Below are 19,444 nucleotides of genomic sequence, written 5' to 3'. Positions count from 1 at the left end.
CTGCCTTGGGAAACACCCCATGTGCCTGCTGGCCTTTGGAACAGCAGGAGATAGGACAGTGTCCTCCCAGAGAACAGTGTCAGGGAATGAGGAAGGGAACAGTGACAGCACCGAGTGGCCAAGGATGTGCATAAACACCCCAAAGCCACTCAGGGCTCTTTGTTGTGACCATTGTAAATCCAGGAAATTTAGCAGGGGTTGGTTTGTTTTTCCTGGACCAGCCGAGGTGTCGTGGGGAGCTCTGTTGTTCTCTAAGGATTTATGTAACTGCTTTTGGAAAAGGCCCATTTCCCTCCAGGCCCAGGGGCCAATCAGCTTCCCATGCACACACTGCAGACACTCAAATCTGTGACTTGGGACCTTTCCCTGAGCAGCAGTTTACAAAGGGATGCCCCAGTCACCCAGGACAAATCTGGCATTTAAAAGCAGTGCTGAATGAACTGCAATAACCCACAAGGAACTCAACAGCCCAAAACCATGAGAGCAGCAAATGCTTTTGCACAAAGTTACTTTTAACAAAGTAACTTTTCTTTCCTTTTCCTCCCATAACCCTCCTCAGCATCTCTGTATTGTCCATTATTTTTCAAGACCTTGCCAGGTCAGATCTGTGCACACACTTTTTATCAGACTGAGGGACAATCCAACATTCCAGAGCAGACTAAAACCAAACATTAAACTGCTCACTGCAAATTAGAATTACCACAAGGTGGGAGGTGTGGAACTAAAGCAAACGTGGACGGATCCATCTCTAATCCAACGAGTGCAACAACTCAGCACTTTTAACCATGACACAACAGAAAAGAACAGCTCTTAGCAGTGTTTTTGTGTTCCATTTCTGCAGGACTGTGGGGTTAAACACACATCAGCAGGAACAACTTACCTCTTTTTCATCTCTAATAACTGGTTATTGAGTACTGATCTCTCCTCTTCCAGCTAAAACACAAATACAGACAGACTCCAGTTAATACACCACAGATTGTTTCCTTAGTATAAGATATCAGAACATCATTATCATAAAATAAACGTGGGAGAGGCTGCAGAGCCCCCAGATCCTCAAAGCAGCAGATTTTCTACTGGCACAGCACATGCACCCAAACACAAACTGTTCAGTGACCAAAACATCAGCTAGTGAGGGCCTGGAGGTGCTTTGTGAGCATTTCCATGTCCTGTGCACACAGCAGAGGTGTGAGACCAGTGTTAAAGGGTATTTCCAGACCCCATCCACCCCCAAAGAACCCTTTGTGTGGCTGGCACTGGGGAACTGTTGGGTTTGCTGTGCTGGGTCATTGTGTCACTGATCTGTATTTGTTACTGCCCCATTATTCAGAGATAAATTATTGATCCCAAAGCTGTTGGTCTGGTGTTTGTTACCACATCCTGATCCTGTGACTTGGTGAGGACACTCTTGAGCCCTAAAAACCTGCAAAGCCTTCAGCTGAAATTATTATTGTTGGTTCTTGGGTCTAAATTGGGTTAGGAAATGCAAAGCAACAAAACTGCAAAGGCCCAACACAGAAACACTGGAGCAAGTGATCTTCTGAAAAGATCCGTTAAGGAAACAAGTATTTTTCAGGCAAATTACTTATTTTTCACCATCTCCTCCTTCTTTCTTATTCAATGGCCAAGGCCAGCAATTACTGCTGTGAGAACTGCCTGTACCAGAACTCCCTGAGCACAGGCTCCAGTGGGATTTCACAGGCTTCCAGGGTTCACCCACAAGGTCAGGAACACATGCATTTATAATGGGAACCTCAGAGCCCTGACGACAGCTCCTGTCCCTGACACAGGGAATTCTTTCAGCACGTTGCAGATCCTGAGGTTAGGCACAGAAGGTGTTAAACAAGTTTCCTCGAGCAGGCAGGGTGTCTGCCAGCCCCCAGCTCTCAGCTAAATGCAGCTCACTGAGAGCAGCCATCTCCTCCACATTTCCTGACAAGTTCCCTTCTCCTTCCCTGTGCTGCAGAGCTGTTAAACCTTCCAGGTTTGGGATTAACCTGGATTGTTTCACGGGGCTTAATCAGACAACTTTATTGATAGGAAAAATAGATCCTAGAAGGGTGTAGAGAGACTTGTATAAATAATTCTTAAAGCAAATCTAGATGTGCCTCTCAAGGACAGTGACCACTGTGGGAGAGCAGAGCAGCCAAGGCACTGTGGAGCTATGGCCAAGTTTCTCCTGCAGGTCAAACCCAGTTCCACCAGCAGCACTCCCTGATTCCCAGTTTCTGTCTCCATTCCTGCCCAGAGGCAGCCTGTGTGAACTCCTGACATCTGTGCAGACAGAGAGGGAGAAATCTGACGAGTCTGAGAAATGTGACTCCCAAGGAGCTGCAGCTTCAGCTGCATCTTGAGACCATTGTTCTGACACCTGGGTTCCAGGCCCCTCTCCTCCTGCAGATCTCCAGAGTGAGGGCACTCATCTCCTGCCCATCACTCTCCCCAGCTGGATTTTTGGATTCCTTGTCCTCTGCCAGCACTGGCATTTCCCTACAGTCACACTCAGCACCCTCGGAGCAGACCTTGCACACCGTTAATAAAAGATGGGCCAGTTGAGCTGCTGGGTATTTCTACACCTGCTCCAATGAACTTCAAATGCCTGAGCAGGTCTGAGGCTCCCACAATGCCACAAAAATTATTTGAAGCCAGGAAAGTTCCCCGAGCTCAGCATCTATCTGAATGTGACTCTTTAACTAATTACAATCAGCTAATTATTAACGGATCAATACAGAAAAGCTCCCTCAGCATCTTTGGCGTGAGATACTTTAACCTTTAGATGCCCAGATAAATCATTCATGAAACAGGATCCATTAATTTTGCAAAGTGTGTCACAAGCAGCCAGATTCTCTAACCCAACTGACAACACACTTGTTAGAATTTATGTGGTTACCAAAGCAACAGCTCAAAATTCCCAGTCCTGTGTTTGCCCCTTCCTGATGCATTTCCCAGGTACCTGCACAGACCCTCTGCAGCCTGAGCTCTGCTGCGTTCTGCTTCCCTCCCCAGGGCCCACATTTTTGGGAGCACATTGTGCAGCTCCTGGGCAGTCCTGCTGTGGGAAACCCTTCACTGCCACCACAGACACTCCTCCAAAATCTCCCAGAGAATTCTTTGTGGTGACATTTTTCCTGCTTCCCACAGAGGGCCTGTGGCCACTGGTGCCTGAGCACGGTGTGACAGGAGAGGGGAGGTGTTGGGACACCAAAGGCCTCTCCCAGGCTTTTGGGAGGCCAAGCTGCTCACCAGATCTCACACCCAAATACGACATTTGGGAACTGCAACAGGCAGCATTCCCACATTCCCGAGATTCAGATCACATTTTCCTTGCAGAAGGGGACACAAAGGGCTGAGGAAGGCAAACAGGCTGTGTATCCAAGCTCCAGCAGATCCTCCAGACCCTTGCTCTTGGAGCCATCTACTCCCAGGCAGGACAGGCTGTGGTGCAGCCGAGCTGACACTATTCCAGTTTGTGAGGTGATGGATTTATCCATCCCTGTGCTTCCCACACTACAGCTGTCTGTCCTGGCAGAGAGAGAGGGATCCCTGCTGACAGATCCAGAGCCAGCAGGATGCACACAGCAGGATTCCTTCCCGAGGTCAGCTGCCAACAATGGAGGCCACAGAGCGAGTGCAGTGACCGACCAGCCCATGGCTGAGGGGTCCCTTCCCTCGGGGCCTCTCCGGGTGACAAAGTGCAGACAGATTTGACCGATGCTGCCAAATCTTCCTGAACTTACAACTCTCCCTGAAAATAACAGGTTGCCTCAAGGACTCTGCAATAATTTAGGAAAGCCTGTGGGAGTGGGGAGCAGCTCCCAGTGGCTGTTTGGGATGTGCTCTCCCCACTCTGCTCCTCAGATGGGGAATGAGTCAGTGCTGAGCCCACACGTCTGGGACTCTGCTCGTCACCTCTGAAGGCTCTTGAGGATCAAGGAGCCTGAGCATTACTCCTGCCAGCAGCTAAAAGGATTTACAAACTGGCCAGGACTGCAGTCACCCATCCTCAGGACTTCCAAACAGGACCCTTGGAGGAAAATCAGCCTCTTGGCTTTTAAAATGTTAAGCCTGTTGCAGGGTGGAAGAATCTGTGCCCTGAAATGGGGAACAGGATCCCCTCCCTGCACAAGTGCTCTCTCAGAAATGCAGGACACAAACCTCGGTCTCCTACATTCCTGTGTTTGGATCTTTTGGATAAGATCTTCAAAAGACTTCTTCACAGTGTGCCTGTCATTGGAACTGCTCCATAAGAACTAAACCCACCCCATCAGGGGCTGTAAATCTATTTTATATTCTGGCAAGTACCACTGATACAAGCTGAGTAACTTGCCCATTTTAGGATTCTGACCACATGTTGAGATCTAATAGTAAAAAATAAAAAAAATAAAGTAGCACCAGAAAAGCACCTTGCAGAGGTTCTGTTCCCTGGGACCCACTGCCTGGCTGCAGCAGTGTGAAGTTTGAGCAGACACATGCACAGCACAAGTCTCACCAAGTAGTTTTACACAGTAGTCTGACATATATCCTAAATCCTCTTTGTCTTCAGTGAGGAGAGCAGGAATAAGGATTAAAAAAGCTACATTTCCTTAGTACTGGTGGACGGACATTTCCACAGTTTTGTAACAAAATCACTCCCGACAGAAATAGCAACTCTCTGTTAATACACTCGGCTAAAGCACGTTTAATTTATGCTCATTCCCAAGCCTTCCCAAGTATCCTTCCCGGGTTACGTAACCTTCTGTCAGCCTGCACTTCCAACCTCCCCGTGCAGGTGGCTTCCAAATTTATTTCCAAGCGTTCCCAGCACCGTTCCCAGCACCACTCATCCTTCCCAGCACAGCTCCCCGGGGCAGCCCCGGAGCTCCTCCTGAGCCTCCACCCGCCCGCCCGGCCGCTCTACCTTGTGGTGACTCGACACCTGGTCCCTGCTCCTGCCCAGCTCCTCGGCCAGTTTCACGTTCTCCTCCTGCAGAGCCTCGAGCTGCTGGGACTTGTGAGCCGCTGCCAGCTTGAGCGCTTCGCTGCGAGCACACAGAGAGCATCGTTACCATAGGAACGGGAGAGGCGAGGGAAAACCGGGGGAGAGAGGCGGCTTCACAGCTTGGAAAAATACATCAGGGTCACGTGGCGGAGGGATCGGGAATAGCGGTGACAATCCCGGGGACACGGGGACGGGGTGAGCCCTGCGGCTGCACGGAGCCTCAGCGGTTCAGGTACTCGGGAGCTCCCGTGGGCAGCAGGGCTGGGATTTGGGAATGCAGCGCGGGAGCGGTGGTGAGTGATGATGTTTGCAGCCTGGACTGGTCACAGAAGGGAACTTCGCAGCCAGAGGTAAAACAGAATTGCTTAAAAAGCATAAAAAAAGAAAGAAAGAAAACTTGGGGAAAAAAAAAAAAAAGGCAACAGGAAAAAACCAGCTTAGAGCTCCACTTATTTAACTACTCCCTACCAGGTCTGTCATCCAAAAGTGCAGGATCACAGGAAGCAAAACCTCATCTATTCCATTATTTTATTAGACACAAAACTGCAAATGAGACAAAATCAGAGCTGAAGAAAAAAAAGGCTTTGCAGCTTTCATCAGCCTGTGTTGCTACTAATGAGCATAGTCTCCTTAAAATACGTTTATTTGCAACAAATTTTTAAAAATTAGCATGCTGGCTGTAACATGATTGACTAACAGAAAACCTTTAAGATTTGACATCTTTCAAAAAGCACAAAAGATACCCTTCAATTCACTCAATAGTAATTTTTATTACTCTTCTGTCTTTAAAAAAAGGAGGCGCAGTACTCCTGTGTGCCAATACTACAGACTTAAACCCTGACTGGAATATTAAAAATACTTTTATAACTGTGGGACGCAGAAGAACCCTTAAGTCAGAAACTTATTCAAGCACTTCAAAATACAAGGATCTGTTGGTGTCTTACTGGACACATTTAGACAAAAACCTGATTTTAGTTCAGCATCTCGCGGGACTCTGAATTTTCAGCCATTCCTTCTATCTGATCTCACCTTGGCAAATAGGAACACACCTATTTCTAACCCTGTTTCCTTGCTGAGTGCGCTGTTAGTGCAGCACTAATCCCTCCTCCTCTTTCTTCAGGCATTAAGGCACAGATTATTTAGGGTGTTAAAAAAACCCCACACACAATACTGGGGTCAGTGAAATGCTCCGGTGGCAAGGAATTCCCAAGGACACCCTGTCCCTGTCACATCCCCCTGCTCCAAAGGCACCACATTCCCTCTGCTCTCCTCACCCAGCTCACCCTGAGCTGTGCCCTCTACCCACACCCTGCTGCTCAGGAATCCCTGTCACCAAGCTGATTTTTCTATAATTAAAACAGGGCAACACACAGAACAACCAGCAAAGATCAATCAAAAATTAGACAAGCTTCCCTCTCTCCCCAAGGTCTCAGCTCTGATGATCAGAGGCCACATTCAGTCTAATAACAGAATTAAGTCCCTCAGAGTGATCAGGGTCCTGAGAACACCTTGTGGTGCTGGAGATTTCCAAGGCAGCATCTCCTATAAATAATTCCTGCCTGGCAAATTTCAGCCCAAGATCTGCTGCCTTTCCATAGTATCAGTCTCCCTTGCTGTTCCAGCATTAGAGCAACCAGCAGTCGTTTTCTCTGGCATTTCCCACGAGCACTGAGGCAGGAATTGCTCATGGAGAGAAATCCTGCCTCTCTCAAAGGGCTCTGTGCAAGGCCCCAGGTTTTCAAAGCCACTAGCACAAGCTGCCAGTCACAGCCAGACATAGAATTCCGTGAGCTGGTGGCCCCTGTGCCCTGGTGTCACCTCAGAGCTGTCAGTGGCTCAGAGCTGTCACAAATTGACAAATGGAACTACAATAATAATAATTAGTCAGAGATGCTCTTAAGTTGTCAGTGAGATTCCAGCTCTCACTCCATGAGCCAAGAAATTCCTGGTGGAGCACAGGTGAGAATTAGTTTGTGATTTAATGGAGCTGGGGATGTGCAGCCACTGCAGGGCAGCAATAACTGGGATCTTTATTCCCTGTGGCACAGCAGCAGCTTTGCTACAATGAGATTCCAAAGGGCAAATTACTTTATATCAAATGCTTCCATTTGTTTGTGTCCAATGATACACATCATGAGCCTGTCAATTGTTGTTTTCCAATGAGCAGCTCAAATAATGAACAATTAACTCGAATTTTACATTCCATGTATAGGATTTGGTTTGCACCATTTAGGATATAAAAACACAGCGGGGCCACAGAAATAAACTTCATAAAGCTATCAAAGAAAAATAAAAGCAGGATCAAATATTCTATGAACAAAGCCACTTAACACTCCGAGTGTACTTGTAATTAAATCAGAATTCTCTTCTAATAAAGACTTTAGTATCACCTCGTGTCCTCAGGTGACAGAACTCTCCAACAAACAAATTATTTCAAACTATACTCCAAGGATCTGCTTTAATTCCCTTCAGCAATTCAGTAGCAACATTCTCATGTTAAGCTTTGCACATGCTGAATGTTTAATTTGGACCCAATATCTGATTTTTAAGTCAGGATACCAGAAAGGAGCTGAAAGACAATTTAAAAAAGAAAAAAAGTAAATGTACCCACAAAAATGAACATATTTAACACTGAAATACTTACAATTCTTTTTTAAGTTCTTCCACTTTCTTGTTCTCCAGGTTTAGAAGCTCTTTTGATTTATTAAGTTCCTCTTCGTTTTTCAGGTTGTTTTGTTTAAGCATGTCCAACTTAAAGAGGAAAAAAACCCTCATTACACCAATGAAACCACACAGTTCTCAGGAAACAACCCTCAGCCAAATGGGGGCTCGAGCTTTTCCATTTTCATCTTTAGTCCCTAAATTAACCCAGCCTGTCTGGACTGATGTGTTTGTCCAACAACAAACGTTATGAGACCTTCTGCATTCAAACAGAGCAGCACAAAGAATTCCAAGTCCACTGGAGAGCAGTTTCCAGGAATGTGGTGTCAACACCCCAAGGTAAAGCCCAAAGCACCTCACCTCCTTTAACTGCTGCAGCACTCAGAGCATTATTTGTTTTTTAAATGCAGAGCTTGTTGCTAAAAGCAGCTGTCCTCTTGATCTTTATTCCTCTAAGATAACTCCTAAATTCTGCTTTTCCATACCTTATTTTCTGAGAGTCAGGAGGGCTGAATGCTGTGCCTGCACCCACAGGAAATGAATTCCTTGCAGAGATCTCACTGCGTGGGACAAAGTGTTGGACATGGATATCCTGAGCTCGTGTCCCCCACGGGAACACCAGGAGCTCGTGGAGCTGATTTGTTTGCATGCACCACACAGTGTATTTATTACATAAGAGATAATCTGCAGCCACTGTCATGGCACTGCAGGACACTGTGGATTTTTTTAATCCAGAAAGGGAACCCCACCCATACAAACGTCACCATTTCTAATTCTCAGGGCGGCAGATCCCCTGGAAATCGCCTGTTGCAGCACTGAGGGCAGCCCAGCTGTTCACTCCAGAGCTCTGGGAGTGCAGGACAACAAAGGGTGAGGGCACCCTCCCCTTCCTCGGGCCCTGGAGCAGCACAGAGTGGTGGAAGACACAGACTGGACACGGATCCCAACGGGAATTGCTGCACCTTGGATTGACACCACGTGCAAAATACAAGATAACCGTCACCATAAAACCACGGGCATTTTCCATCACTCTGCACTCGTCCAGTCATTTCTTACAGTGGGGAAAACGACAGAATCCTCTCCTGCCTATTTCAATTCTCTATAATTCAACAGTTGCTCTCACAAACCAGGCAAAATTTTTCACAGAAAAGCATTTAATGTGATTACTTCATTCTGCAGCTTCTGGTTTGTCTGTCTCGAGTTCTCCAAAGAGGCCAAAGTTTCAATCTTTTCTTTGTGAATGGCATCCTTCTCCTTGGTCACCTGCTCCACTGCCTGGAAAACATCTTCTGCCAGTTTGGCCACCTGGATATAAAGGGAGGTGGGGAAAAAAACAATTATTCCCAACAGGCACTCTAATAGCAAAAGATCAATACTTTATGCACAGCTCCATGGTTTGTCAGCTGCTTCCCAGATAACTAAGGACTTCAACTGGGAATTTATTTGCATTTTGGAGCTGCATAAAGTATAAATTGAACTGAAGAGAAGATCCAATTCCATGCAGAAACAGATCATAACCCCATGCTCATGTCACCACTGAGGAATTCCCTCTATTTTAATTCCTGGATTTCTCATTTCCACCACTGTGATTGCTCTCAGACCTCTCACCTCTTCAGGCAGCAGTAATTCAACAGATATTCACTTCCAACAGCCTGGTTTATTTTCAGAAAATATGGAATTACAAAACCTCAAAAATTTGGAAAATAATGGAATTAGAGATAAAGCCAATTATTGCATTATTTCAGTATTGTTCATTATGTCCTCATAAAGGAAATACTTCACAATGATACTAAAATACTTAGGCAGGTGTGAATCTATAGGATGTCCTGATTCCAATTTGCATTCAATGTGATTTTCTGGGCTTCAAGCCACACAAACTGAAAATCAAAGTATTTTATACAGAATTTGTTGGTGGTGAATACAGAACACTTCTGTGAATAAAAAGAACGCCAGATTTGCCAATGCCGTTCCCATCCTCTTGCTCTGCTTTTATCTAGTTACATTTACAGGAGCACCACATTCTTTTCTATTTTTTTGGAGTAACTCAGATTTGTAGTTTGCTGTAACTGAACATAAAATTGCACAAAGATCCAATCTAAAACCTTATCTATTACTACTTCAGCTTTTAAGCTGCAGAAGGAGCTGCTCAATGTCTCCTACCAGATTCAGGGAACACAACTTCCTTTTATTCACAGTTTATTGTTGTTTTCTTGCAACATTCAGAAATAACAGAGGCTTCTGGAGTTAAAAATATTAAAAATAATAATCAAGTGTCTTTCAGACTCAGTTGCAACTTGCAAGAACCCCCAGGTACCATACTGAGAGAGCCCACGAGTGCAGTGTGTTATGAAGTGCTGAGTGTGCAGTGCAGTGCAGATAGGACACCAGGGGTTAGTGCTCAGGATTAGTAGAATCAGCCCCAGACTTGACTTTTAAATATGAATTTCAATACCTCTGGTTTCTGTACTACTGCTTGGGCCTGGAGAGTCTCAGTTTCTTTTACTTTCAAAATCAGATTGTTCATTTGCTCCTGCAGCACCTGATTTTGGCCCTGAGACTCCAGCAATTTGCCTGAGAGGTCACTATTAGTTTGTTCTAAAAGTTTAACCTCCTCACACCATCTGTAATAATCCTGGGAGAATTTCCCCTTCTTATTCACTGTTCCCTCCTTACTGATGACCACACTTTCCTGCTCCTCCCTCAAGCTCTCCAGTTCCTGAAGGAACTCATTTCCCTCCTCTTCCATCAGCTCTATCTCGTGTTCAAGAACATGCATCTTCTTGCAGATGGAGCTGTGCTGGCCCAGGAATTCTGCTGTTGAGCTGGACAAGGTAGCAAAGTCACCCTTCAGTTGCTCCATGCTGGAAGTGAGCTGCTCTTTCTCTGCACAGAGGGTTTCTTTCTCTTTCATTACTTCCGCCAGTTTCATTTCAGATTTTTCTTTCTCCTGAATTAAAAGCTTTTTCTTAGCCAGAACTTCTTTATTTTTCTCTCTCAGCTCTTCTAGCTCCTTCTCTAAGCAGCAGATGTTCCTTTGAAGTTCCATACGTCCCAACAGAAACGATTTCTCGTCCAGTTTTCGAGTTTCCTTTTCCAAGATTAAGGTGTCTTTCATAAAACCAATCTCTCTGTTTAATTTCTGACACTCCTCCTGCAGCTCATCCCTCTCCCTGGTCAGCATTTCCCTGGCAAAGGAGCAGGTCTCCAAGGAAGATGACAGGACCTCCTCAGTGTGTGATGCAGCAGCCAGCTCACCTTCTAATGCTTTTTTGGCATCCTGGGCCTCCTTCAGAAGATTGGAAAGGTCACACTTACAGGCCATTAACTCTTCATTTTCTATAGTCTTCTTACTGAGTTCTGCCTTCAGGGCTTCAATGGAATCTTGGAGTGTGGCATTCTCTTGGGCCAGAGCATTCTTGGATGAGAGGTCCAGCTCACGTTCTCTCTCCAGATCAGAAACTGCCTTTGCACAAGACTTGTGCTCATCAAGAAGCTCCAAGTATTTTGTCTCCAGTTCCTTCTTCTCTTGGAGAAGAGCTTCATTGTGCTTTTCAAACTGCAACGACTTTTGAAGGGCAGATTCCTTTTCCAAGGTCAGTTTGTTCATTTTCTCAGCACAGATTCTCTCACAAAGCTCAGCATCTGCTGAGGCCTTCGCAAGCTTCTCAGCAATTGCCTTATTTTCACTGAGAAGTTGCTCCCTTTCAGCCAAAAGCCTCTGTTCTGATGAGGAAAGAGCCTCTTTCTCTTGATGTAACTGATTACATTCCAAACTGAGTGTCTCTCTCGAGGCCTTCATTTCCTCAAGGAGACAAGTGAGACTCGCAAGGGAACTCTCCAGCTCCACCGTGTCTTTCATCACCTTGGTGAGCTGTGTTTCCATCTTCTCTTCTCTCACTTTTAACACTTGGTTTTCACTGACTGCCTTGTCTAAACTCACTTGCAGCTTTTCTGTGCCTTCAAGGAGCATCTCCTTCTCTTCCTGCAGGCCCAGCAAGACCCTGCCCAGCTCCTTCTCCAGGGCTTCGTGTCTCTCTTGAAGAGTGGAGAGCTGCCCTAGGGCTGAATCTCTCTCTGCAGCCAGAGCTGACACTTGTTGCTGGAGCTCCCTCTGCTCTCTGGCCAGGGCCTCACAAGAACTTCCCAGCTTCTGGATAACATCATCTTTGTCTTTCAGAACTGCATCTTTCTCTTCCAAAAGTCTGTTCTGATAATTGTCCAGCTCTTTAACACGTTTCTGACATGCCACATCCATGGCATCTCTGCTGGCCTGAAGTTCCTCCAGTTTTTGGAACAAGGTTAACTCAAAGGACTGGAGAACCTCATTTTCCTGAGCTGCCTTCAGCAGCTTTGCCTGCACTGCCTCGAGTTCAGACAGTAATTTGCTTTTCTCAGAAACCAGTGCTCCCTTTTCTGTGCTTTCCTGCTGGCTTTTGGCCTCAGCTTCTTCCTTCTGCTTTAGGATTCTTTTATTTTCTGCCTTCAGTTCTTCTTGGTCTTGTTGCATTAACAAAATCTTTGATTCCAATTCTTTAAGTTTTGATAACAAGGGACCTCTCTCTAATTTTAAAGTATTCCCCTCCTGTGCCAAAGTCTCTTTTTCTGATATCAAAGCCCTCATCTTGTCTGACATTTGTTCGATTTCTTTTCTGGATGAGGCTAACACAGAGCTTAAGGACTAAAGAAATAAAGTCGGGGAGAAGGGAAAACAAAAATCAAGTCAAGCAGATGAATGAGAAATGTGCTTTAAGGGCAAATAGAGCAACTGTAATTTAAGTTTTAACAGTGTATACACTGACACACAGTGTCTGTTTGAACTCAAGTGCTGACAGACACCCATTACGTTACAGAACACACACCATCTACAAGAAGTTTTCAGTGGCTAAATAATATTTTTAAAAAATCATAGTTTAAAGGTTCTTCCACCCAAAATTTCATGTCATTTATAAAACTACTCTCAATAAATTGGCTGACCGTAAATTATTCAAAAGAAGAGTCATGGAATGATTTCACAAGACTCTAAGTGAATTAAAATGCAAAGAGTTCTATTAGAAACTGACTTCCAATTCTCAGTTTCACCTCCTCATGATTCTCTCAAAAATATGTTGTCACAACCCTTTTAATTCAAAACACCACATCAGTGCTGTCAATATTGTGTGTCAACTTATACACTACATAATTTGCTAAATCATACAGCAAAGATTATAGCAAATAATTGCTGAGGGATGAAAGCAAGCAGTAAAATCAAAGAAACAGGAGGAAAAATTAAAATCGCTAAAGTCAAGCTACACACTGAACAGCTGCAGATCATACTACAAAACAAAAGGTGTGTAGCACTTCTAAATGAAGTAATTCACAATGCATCTTAAAATCCAAGCATATAAAAAAAACAGGGAATGATATCTGGCTTCAACTGGCTGTGCTGAGCCAGACCGATGAACATAAAATATTAACTGGTATCAAAGAACTGTATCTCATCAACTCCTGTGTAACTGAGAGAAGAACTAATACATCAGTTTGTCCCGTGGGCTTCTCCTCCCTAACCCATACCCACATACCCTGGCAAACCTCAAAACAGAAACACTGCAAAAAAATCTGCCTATGAAAGGCTGAAGCAGAGAGAAAACGAGTCACTGAGACAGAAAATTTAAACTTTAAGTCACTTGCAGAGTGACAAAAGCCACTTACTCTGGCCTGCTCTGCTTGTTTCTGCAGCTCCTCAGCCTGTGCCTCCAGCTTGCTGTTTTTGCTCTGGGCACTTTTCAGTGCCTCTTCTGCATCCAGCAGGTTCTGCTTAAACTCTTGGATTTCTGCATCGTGTTTAGCCATCAGCTCAGAAGTTGCTTTTTCATGCTTGGCCTGAATATCTTTGAACTGATGCTGGGTGGTCTCGATCAGGTTTTTCTGGTGGAAGATAAGACAGTAAAAGATAAGCAGCACTGGGATCATATTCCGGCACAGTTTTAGTGCTTCTAAAGTCGTTCTTACCATGTCTGATAATTGATCCTGCAGAGTTTTCACTTCTGCTTGATGAATCTTGAGAGTTTCCTGCTGACTCTGCTCAGCTTTCTGTGTTGTCTGCTCCACGTTCTTCTCGAGCTGAGCAGCCTTTTCATTTGCTTTTGTGAGCTCGAGTTGTGTTTGCTCCAACTGCCTGGAGAGACCAAATGAAAGAACATCACTTTTTGCTGACAGCACCACAAGCACAGAGATGAAAGAGCCAAGATTGTGCTGAACTTCTATATTCTGACCAAGCATTTAAAAAGAGATTTCATTGTTTAACAGATAGAGAGTGTTCTGCTAAATTCAATATATAAAAGTAACTTTATCCCCAGTACAGGGTTTTGAAAGGCAACGAACAACTACTGTACATACAATTTTTAGTTGGAAAAAACCCCATATTTTCTTTCACAAAAATGTGACTCAAGTTTTTTATATATCTAGATAAATTGAGTTTATCAAGTAATCAAATAATCACAAGCAGAATCACAAAACAGTCTGGATTATTCAAGAGGTCATTTACTCTGGGCAATGAGAAGCACATTATGTAAGAATTTTGGAATTATCAGTGTTGGATGCTCTTCAAATCACTCCCAGGAGACTGTTTTGATTGATTTAGTTTGCTAGAATAAGCTCACTTGTCATATCAATGTGACACTCAGGAGCATCTTGTTCAGATATTTACAGAAAAATAAAATGAGAAGCTGGGAGTGTGGGAGTGGAGATCTGATGTGACAATGCTCTGACAGAGATGAAATACCTTTCTTTTAACCTCAGCTCATCATTCATTCTTGTGAGCTGGGCAGAGCTGTCTCCTGACGACTTCATGATCTCTGCAATGTCATTTTCGAGTTTGGCTTTTGCTTCTGTCAGCTGCTGCTCCCTCTCTTCTCTTTCCCTCAGCTTCCTCTCCATCTCTGCGCAGAACAAAGGTGGTTAAGCTGGAAATTTCAGAGGGAGGGTATGCAGAGAACACCTAGAGAACTGTTAAGAACTAAAACCAGCAATACTGATGCTCCAGACCTCACATATCACCCCTTTAAAATGAAAAATGACTGACTGAACTGCAGCAAAAGGTTAAGGACTCTCCAGAAACAGCAAGGAGCCCTTTATTTCATGAGTGATTCACTTCAGGCCATGAGATGTTGGTACAAGTTCTGCTGTCTCAGAGGGGAAGGGAGCAATGGAGGAAGAGGTCTGCAGGTGAAAGGACTCATCAGCTGTTCAGCAGAGCAGCAGAAAATGAACAAGGAAGGCAACATGTGAAAAAATGCCTCAGGCCAGGGCAGGCACTGCCAGGGGCAAGGGCAGCCCTTGGGATCACTCCTCCTGTGCCAACACCACCAGGCAAGGTTTGCTCCAGGGCACAGTCTGTGCTTGGCTCCCTCTGCACTGGTTTTACACAGATGTAAAGAGATGAAAGGCACAGCAAAGTCTCCTGCAGGCCACAGGAGCCACGCCAGAGCACAAAGCATTTCCAGAACACTCCATTCCCTTCCTTACCAGACAAACTAGACTTGAGCTGCTCCAGTTCTGAAGACACGAGTGCAAACTGCTCTTCTTTTTGGTTCAGCTTTTTCACCGTTTCTAGGCAAGTAAAATTTGGAAAACGAAGTTAGTAACTACCTAAATGCAGAAAATTCCATCTGCTTGCAAAGTATGTTATCTTTCAGAAAGGCTACAAATAATCTTATCCTTTCCACAGCCACTGAAGCTGCTGTACCATCAGCTATGAGCTTGAAAGTGTTTAAAAAAGCCATTTTGTTGCCTTTTCATTTCTGCAGCTTTTTAATTCTCTGTTTATTTCGGCAGCACATACCTTGCATAGCTTGTTGAACATTCCCTGCTTCATCAGCTGCACTAGTAAACTTTTCTTTCTGAAAAATTGATAAAAATTTCAGGTAAGGCTTTGGTAGTAACAGTACAACTCAACCACTGAATCTGTATTAGGTATTTTTCATGTACAAACAGAACAGTCTTTGCCCCTGTCATAAACAGATCTCAAATTTCTGAGTCTTAGCACAGATCTTAGCACTGATCTTCCCTTGCCTTGGCTGCAAGTCCCTCAATATTTAAAGCAACTCTTCCATCAGCTGCCACAGAGCCAAGGGTGGGAACCAAGAATTTGGGGTTTCTATCCCTGCTGCTCCCAGGCTGCACAGGGGACACCTGCAGTGAACCATCTCGCACCAGTGTCTTCCAGTTTCACCAGCAGGAACTGATGGCAGACAATGAAGAAAAGGGAGGATTTTCATGAAGGTAAGTGAGGCCCTTCGACCAAGTTTGAAGATTTACTATTGGCTGTGGAAAAACCACAAATCTCATTGTTTTGTTACTAATGCCAGTGTAGCCCCTCAGGAAAACCCTACCCAACAACACAGTATTTGGAAATTTATGTAAATGAGAAATGTCTTTGAAAACCATTTATAAGAAGTGTGTAGCAAGCATCAATTGGTACAACAGCTACAATAAAGGGCCATTAAGTATTCCTTAATGAGCAGTCTAAATTTAAACTGCTGCTGCTTTTGATTTGGTTTAATTTTATCTGCAATCCATAAATAGATGAGATCTATTTAGACAAAACACCTGATAACACAGGACTGAGGTGAAATGCTCTTTTTATTCTGAGACAGATCCCATGAGCCATGAACCCTTCCCATTTTTTCCACGAGTAAAACACCTTTGGAAAGCTTTGCTCAGAGCTGATCCACAGATTTCCATCACACTCTCACCATGAAACCCAAAATCCAAAGAGTAAAGTCAAAATTTTTGGGTATTACTCACCAAAACTTGAAGTTCCTTTTCCAAAGAATCTTTAACTTGATTTACTGCACTCAAGTTTTTCTCAAGGTCAAGAAGCTTTTGCTCTTTGCCCTGCAGTTCTTTGGCCAGATTACTGGCCTAACAAAGGTGATGAAATGGAGTAAAATAAAATGACAAACATGAATGAAAAATTAGGAAAATTAAAAGGTGAAAGAAATAACTGTAGTATTAAAATCACTCTGAGATGAAAAATTAAAAAAAATGAAGAAAAAACCATGATGGGTTAACTGAGTGAAGCTGATTTCCACTGATGACAACATACATCACAGCACTAATTGCATCTTGGAATAGATTTGAGATCATTAGAATTTAGTTCTTTTGGCATTAATTGTGAATACATTATTTAATGGCAGACATTTTTGAATACACTCGCAATTTCAAAGTTTCAGCATTAGTTCAATCAGTAGTTTTGGTTCTTTATTGTTTTCATTTTTTGAACTGATTGATTTGTGCTTCAATTGGCTGATCAGAGTAATACACACACATGGGGAGGGAATCTTTCCAAGGGCTCTGTACCACACCCAGGGGTAGTGCAGAAATCCAGTGTGGACTCAAAAAAAGAGTCAAAGGTAAAAACTGGTATCTTGGAACCACCTGTGAAGAGTTTAGGAAAACTTTTTCCAGTTATTTTCCCACTACTCTTCACTATCACCAACTTTAAAGAGGTGTTTCATCCAAACCCAAGGAAAATCCTGTGTCAGGTTGGAGTCTGTGGTTCCAGAGTGCTGTGAAACAGTGGCAAAACCATTCCTGCAGAGCCTGGGCTTAAAGCAAAGTTCCACCAGGATTTTCTGTGCTTTCTTTTGTTTTAAAAGCCTCTTCCATCACCTTGTCAGAGGAGGGCAAAGGGAATGAAGGAAATATTTCCCCACTGAGTCCCAATTCCCCTTGTCTATCCCCAGAGGTTAAAGGCTTAGGATGTGTGAACCCTTCTCCCAAACAAGCCACCAAAGTAATTTTTCCATAACACGAAGATTTCAGCACAGACATGCCCAAATCTGCAGCAAGGAAGTGCAGAAGGAATTTTTTTCCTTTTGCTTATTGGTGCAGGTGGAGCAGCAGAAACCTGTTGAGACATGACCCAGTTACTGCTCCTCTAAACCTCCTCAGATGGTCCCAAGATACACATTCAGTAAAACTCATTTTTTCTGTGATGTATTTCCTATGGCAGAGTAAAACGGTACAAATGTAAAATAAAAGCAAAATAAAAGTAAAAGGATGGATGTTGATACAAACCTGGCTAATTCCATCACCCTTTTCAGTCTCTAAAGTCTGAATTTGTTTCTCAGCTGCCTCAAGCTGCTTGCTAAGTTTCTCGATTTCCAATTTACCTTCAGAATTGGCTTTCTCAAGTGCAGCAAGGTCCAAAAGCTTTTCTTCAGCAGCTTTGATCTGTGGTGTAAGACTATCAATAACTTTGGTTTGTTCATTGTACTTGGCTTGCAGTACCTCTAGCTCCTTTACCTTTATCTCAGCTTCCTGCAATTTGTTTAAAGTGTCTTCCATTTCTACTAGATGCTGATCTTCCACACTTTCCAGCTTGGTCTTCAGGCTTTCCAGGTTTTGCTCTTTCTCCTCCGTGACTGCCACCAGTTTCGCTTTCAGCAACTCGATCTCTTTCAAGTGATGAGATCTCTCATTTTCCTGCTTCAGTTTTAGATTTGCCATTTCGTTCTCATAGTCTAATTTCATCTTCTCAATCTGAGTCTTTAACTCTGCGAATTCTGCTGTCTGAGCCCCAACACCTTTGCTGAAAGAAACTTTCAGCTCTTCCATTGCTTGCTGATGGGAGGCGATTGCAGATTCCAGCTTGGACTTCCACAGCTCTATCACGTCAGAATTCTCCTTGTTGGCGTGGTCCAGCTTGGTTTTCAAGGACTCATTTTCTTTTGCCATTCTCTCATTCGAAGCTGAAAGGGACTTGATCTCTTTCTGCAAGGCTTCCTCACTAAGGCCAAACTTCTCTTTCAGCGAGTTCATCTCGTTCTGATGTTCTTTGCCAGCTGCTGCCATTTTTTCTTGCAAAGAACTGATTTCCTGTAGCAAGGAGAGAGAAGTGTCCACGTCGTCGATGTGTTTGCTGGAATCCAACCTCCCTCGGAGCTCAGCCACCTCCTTCACCCTCAGTGCCAGGTCCCTCTCCAGCTCCATGATCCGGGACTTTTCCGACACTGTGGCCACCTATGATCAACGGCATTTTAAGAAAAGAAGAATTATAAAAGATACATTTCATACAAAGACACTCAGGCCTTGCTGAAAAGCTTCCACCGAGCGTTGCAAATTGCTTCAGAAAGGGAGAAATGTCCACAATTCAAATGACAAACATTTTATATTGTCTATTAACATGGAAGTCACTAAAATTTGTTCTTCCGGTATTATCTAGAAATAACTTGCTAAAAATCCTACAAACCACCCTGATGGGTATTATCAATGATTAACAAAATGTTCCTCAGAACCAGACTGGGAAAGAATGGAGAACTTTGAGGTCTTTGTTGAAATAATTCCTTCCAAATTCATCTCACACCAGCTGCAAGACTGTCAGGGAAAATGACAAATGCATTTTGAACTGATAAATCCTCTGAAATCCCTTCTATACCTGCTCCATTCTCTCTGAAGAAGTGTAACCACAGTATCTGAGCTTTTCACTGACTGTTGGAGCAGCTTTTGCTACAGCAAAGCTCCCAGAATTAATTCTAATTAGGAAGCTACTGCTTTGACCTCCTGGAAAAGATATTACTTTCCTGCAGTTGCTCTTTAAAAGTACACACTACATATTAAATTGTTGGGTTTATATTCATCCTGGGGTTTTTTATTCATCCCACCTGAACTTCAAGAAAATCCCCATGTGTGAGTATGAATATATGTGTGTGTATCTACTTCTCTTTAAGAATTGACATCTGCTGAACTTCTGGCTTGGTACAAAGTATGTCAGTAACATTCTGACAGGCAGCAGTATTAGTGGGATATCCATTAAAAGATTATATC

At 43.8% G+C, this 19,444-nt stretch overlaps 1 protein-coding gene across 4 annotated transcripts in view; it reads right to left on the bottom strand.

Annotated features, from left to right (window-relative positions):
* CLIP1 (CAP-Gly domain containing linker protein 1) overlaps window positions 1–19,444 on the bottom strand; it is a 61,213-nt gene that overhangs the window by 6,961 nt on the left and 34,808 nt on the right. For 2 of the 4 annotated variants that reach the window (XM_066331664.1, XM_066331660.1), the window contains exons 11-22: window positions 17,696–18,640; window positions 16,421–16,537; window positions 15,456–15,513; window positions 15,140–15,223; window positions 14,397–14,553; window positions 13,625–13,790; window positions 13,325–13,540; window positions 10,089–12,314; window positions 8,804–8,941; window positions 7,620–7,726; window positions 4,895–5,015; window positions 881–933 (exon numbers count right to left, since the gene is read on the bottom strand). In XM_066331664.1, the coding sequence (XP_066187761.1) occupies window positions 881–933; window positions 4,895–5,015; window positions 7,620–7,726; window positions 8,804–8,941; window positions 10,089–12,314; window positions 13,325–13,540; window positions 13,625–13,790; window positions 14,397–14,553; window positions 15,140–15,223; window positions 15,456–15,513; window positions 16,421–16,537; window positions 17,696–18,640 (4,388 nt within the window). The remainder of the gene's footprint in view (window positions 1–880; window positions 934–4,894; window positions 5,016–7,619; window positions 7,727–8,803; window positions 8,942–10,088; window positions 12,315–13,324; window positions 13,541–13,624; window positions 13,791–14,396; window positions 14,554–15,139; window positions 15,224–15,455; window positions 15,514–16,420; window positions 16,538–17,695; window positions 18,641–19,444) is intronic. The other 2 variants (XM_066331662.1, XM_066331663.1) reach the window with 1 other exon arrangement.

The sequence above is a fragment of the Sylvia atricapilla genome, chromosome 17 (assembly GCF_009819655.1).
Source record: "Sylvia atricapilla isolate bSylAtr1 chromosome 17, bSylAtr1.pri, whole genome shotgun sequence".
In the NCBI taxonomy this organism is placed as follows: domain Eukaryota; kingdom Metazoa; phylum Chordata; class Aves; order Passeriformes; family Sylviidae; genus Sylvia; species Sylvia atricapilla.
The sequence above is the reverse complement of the archived record's forward strand: the minus strand, read 5'-3'. Positions and strand labels throughout refer to the sequence as shown.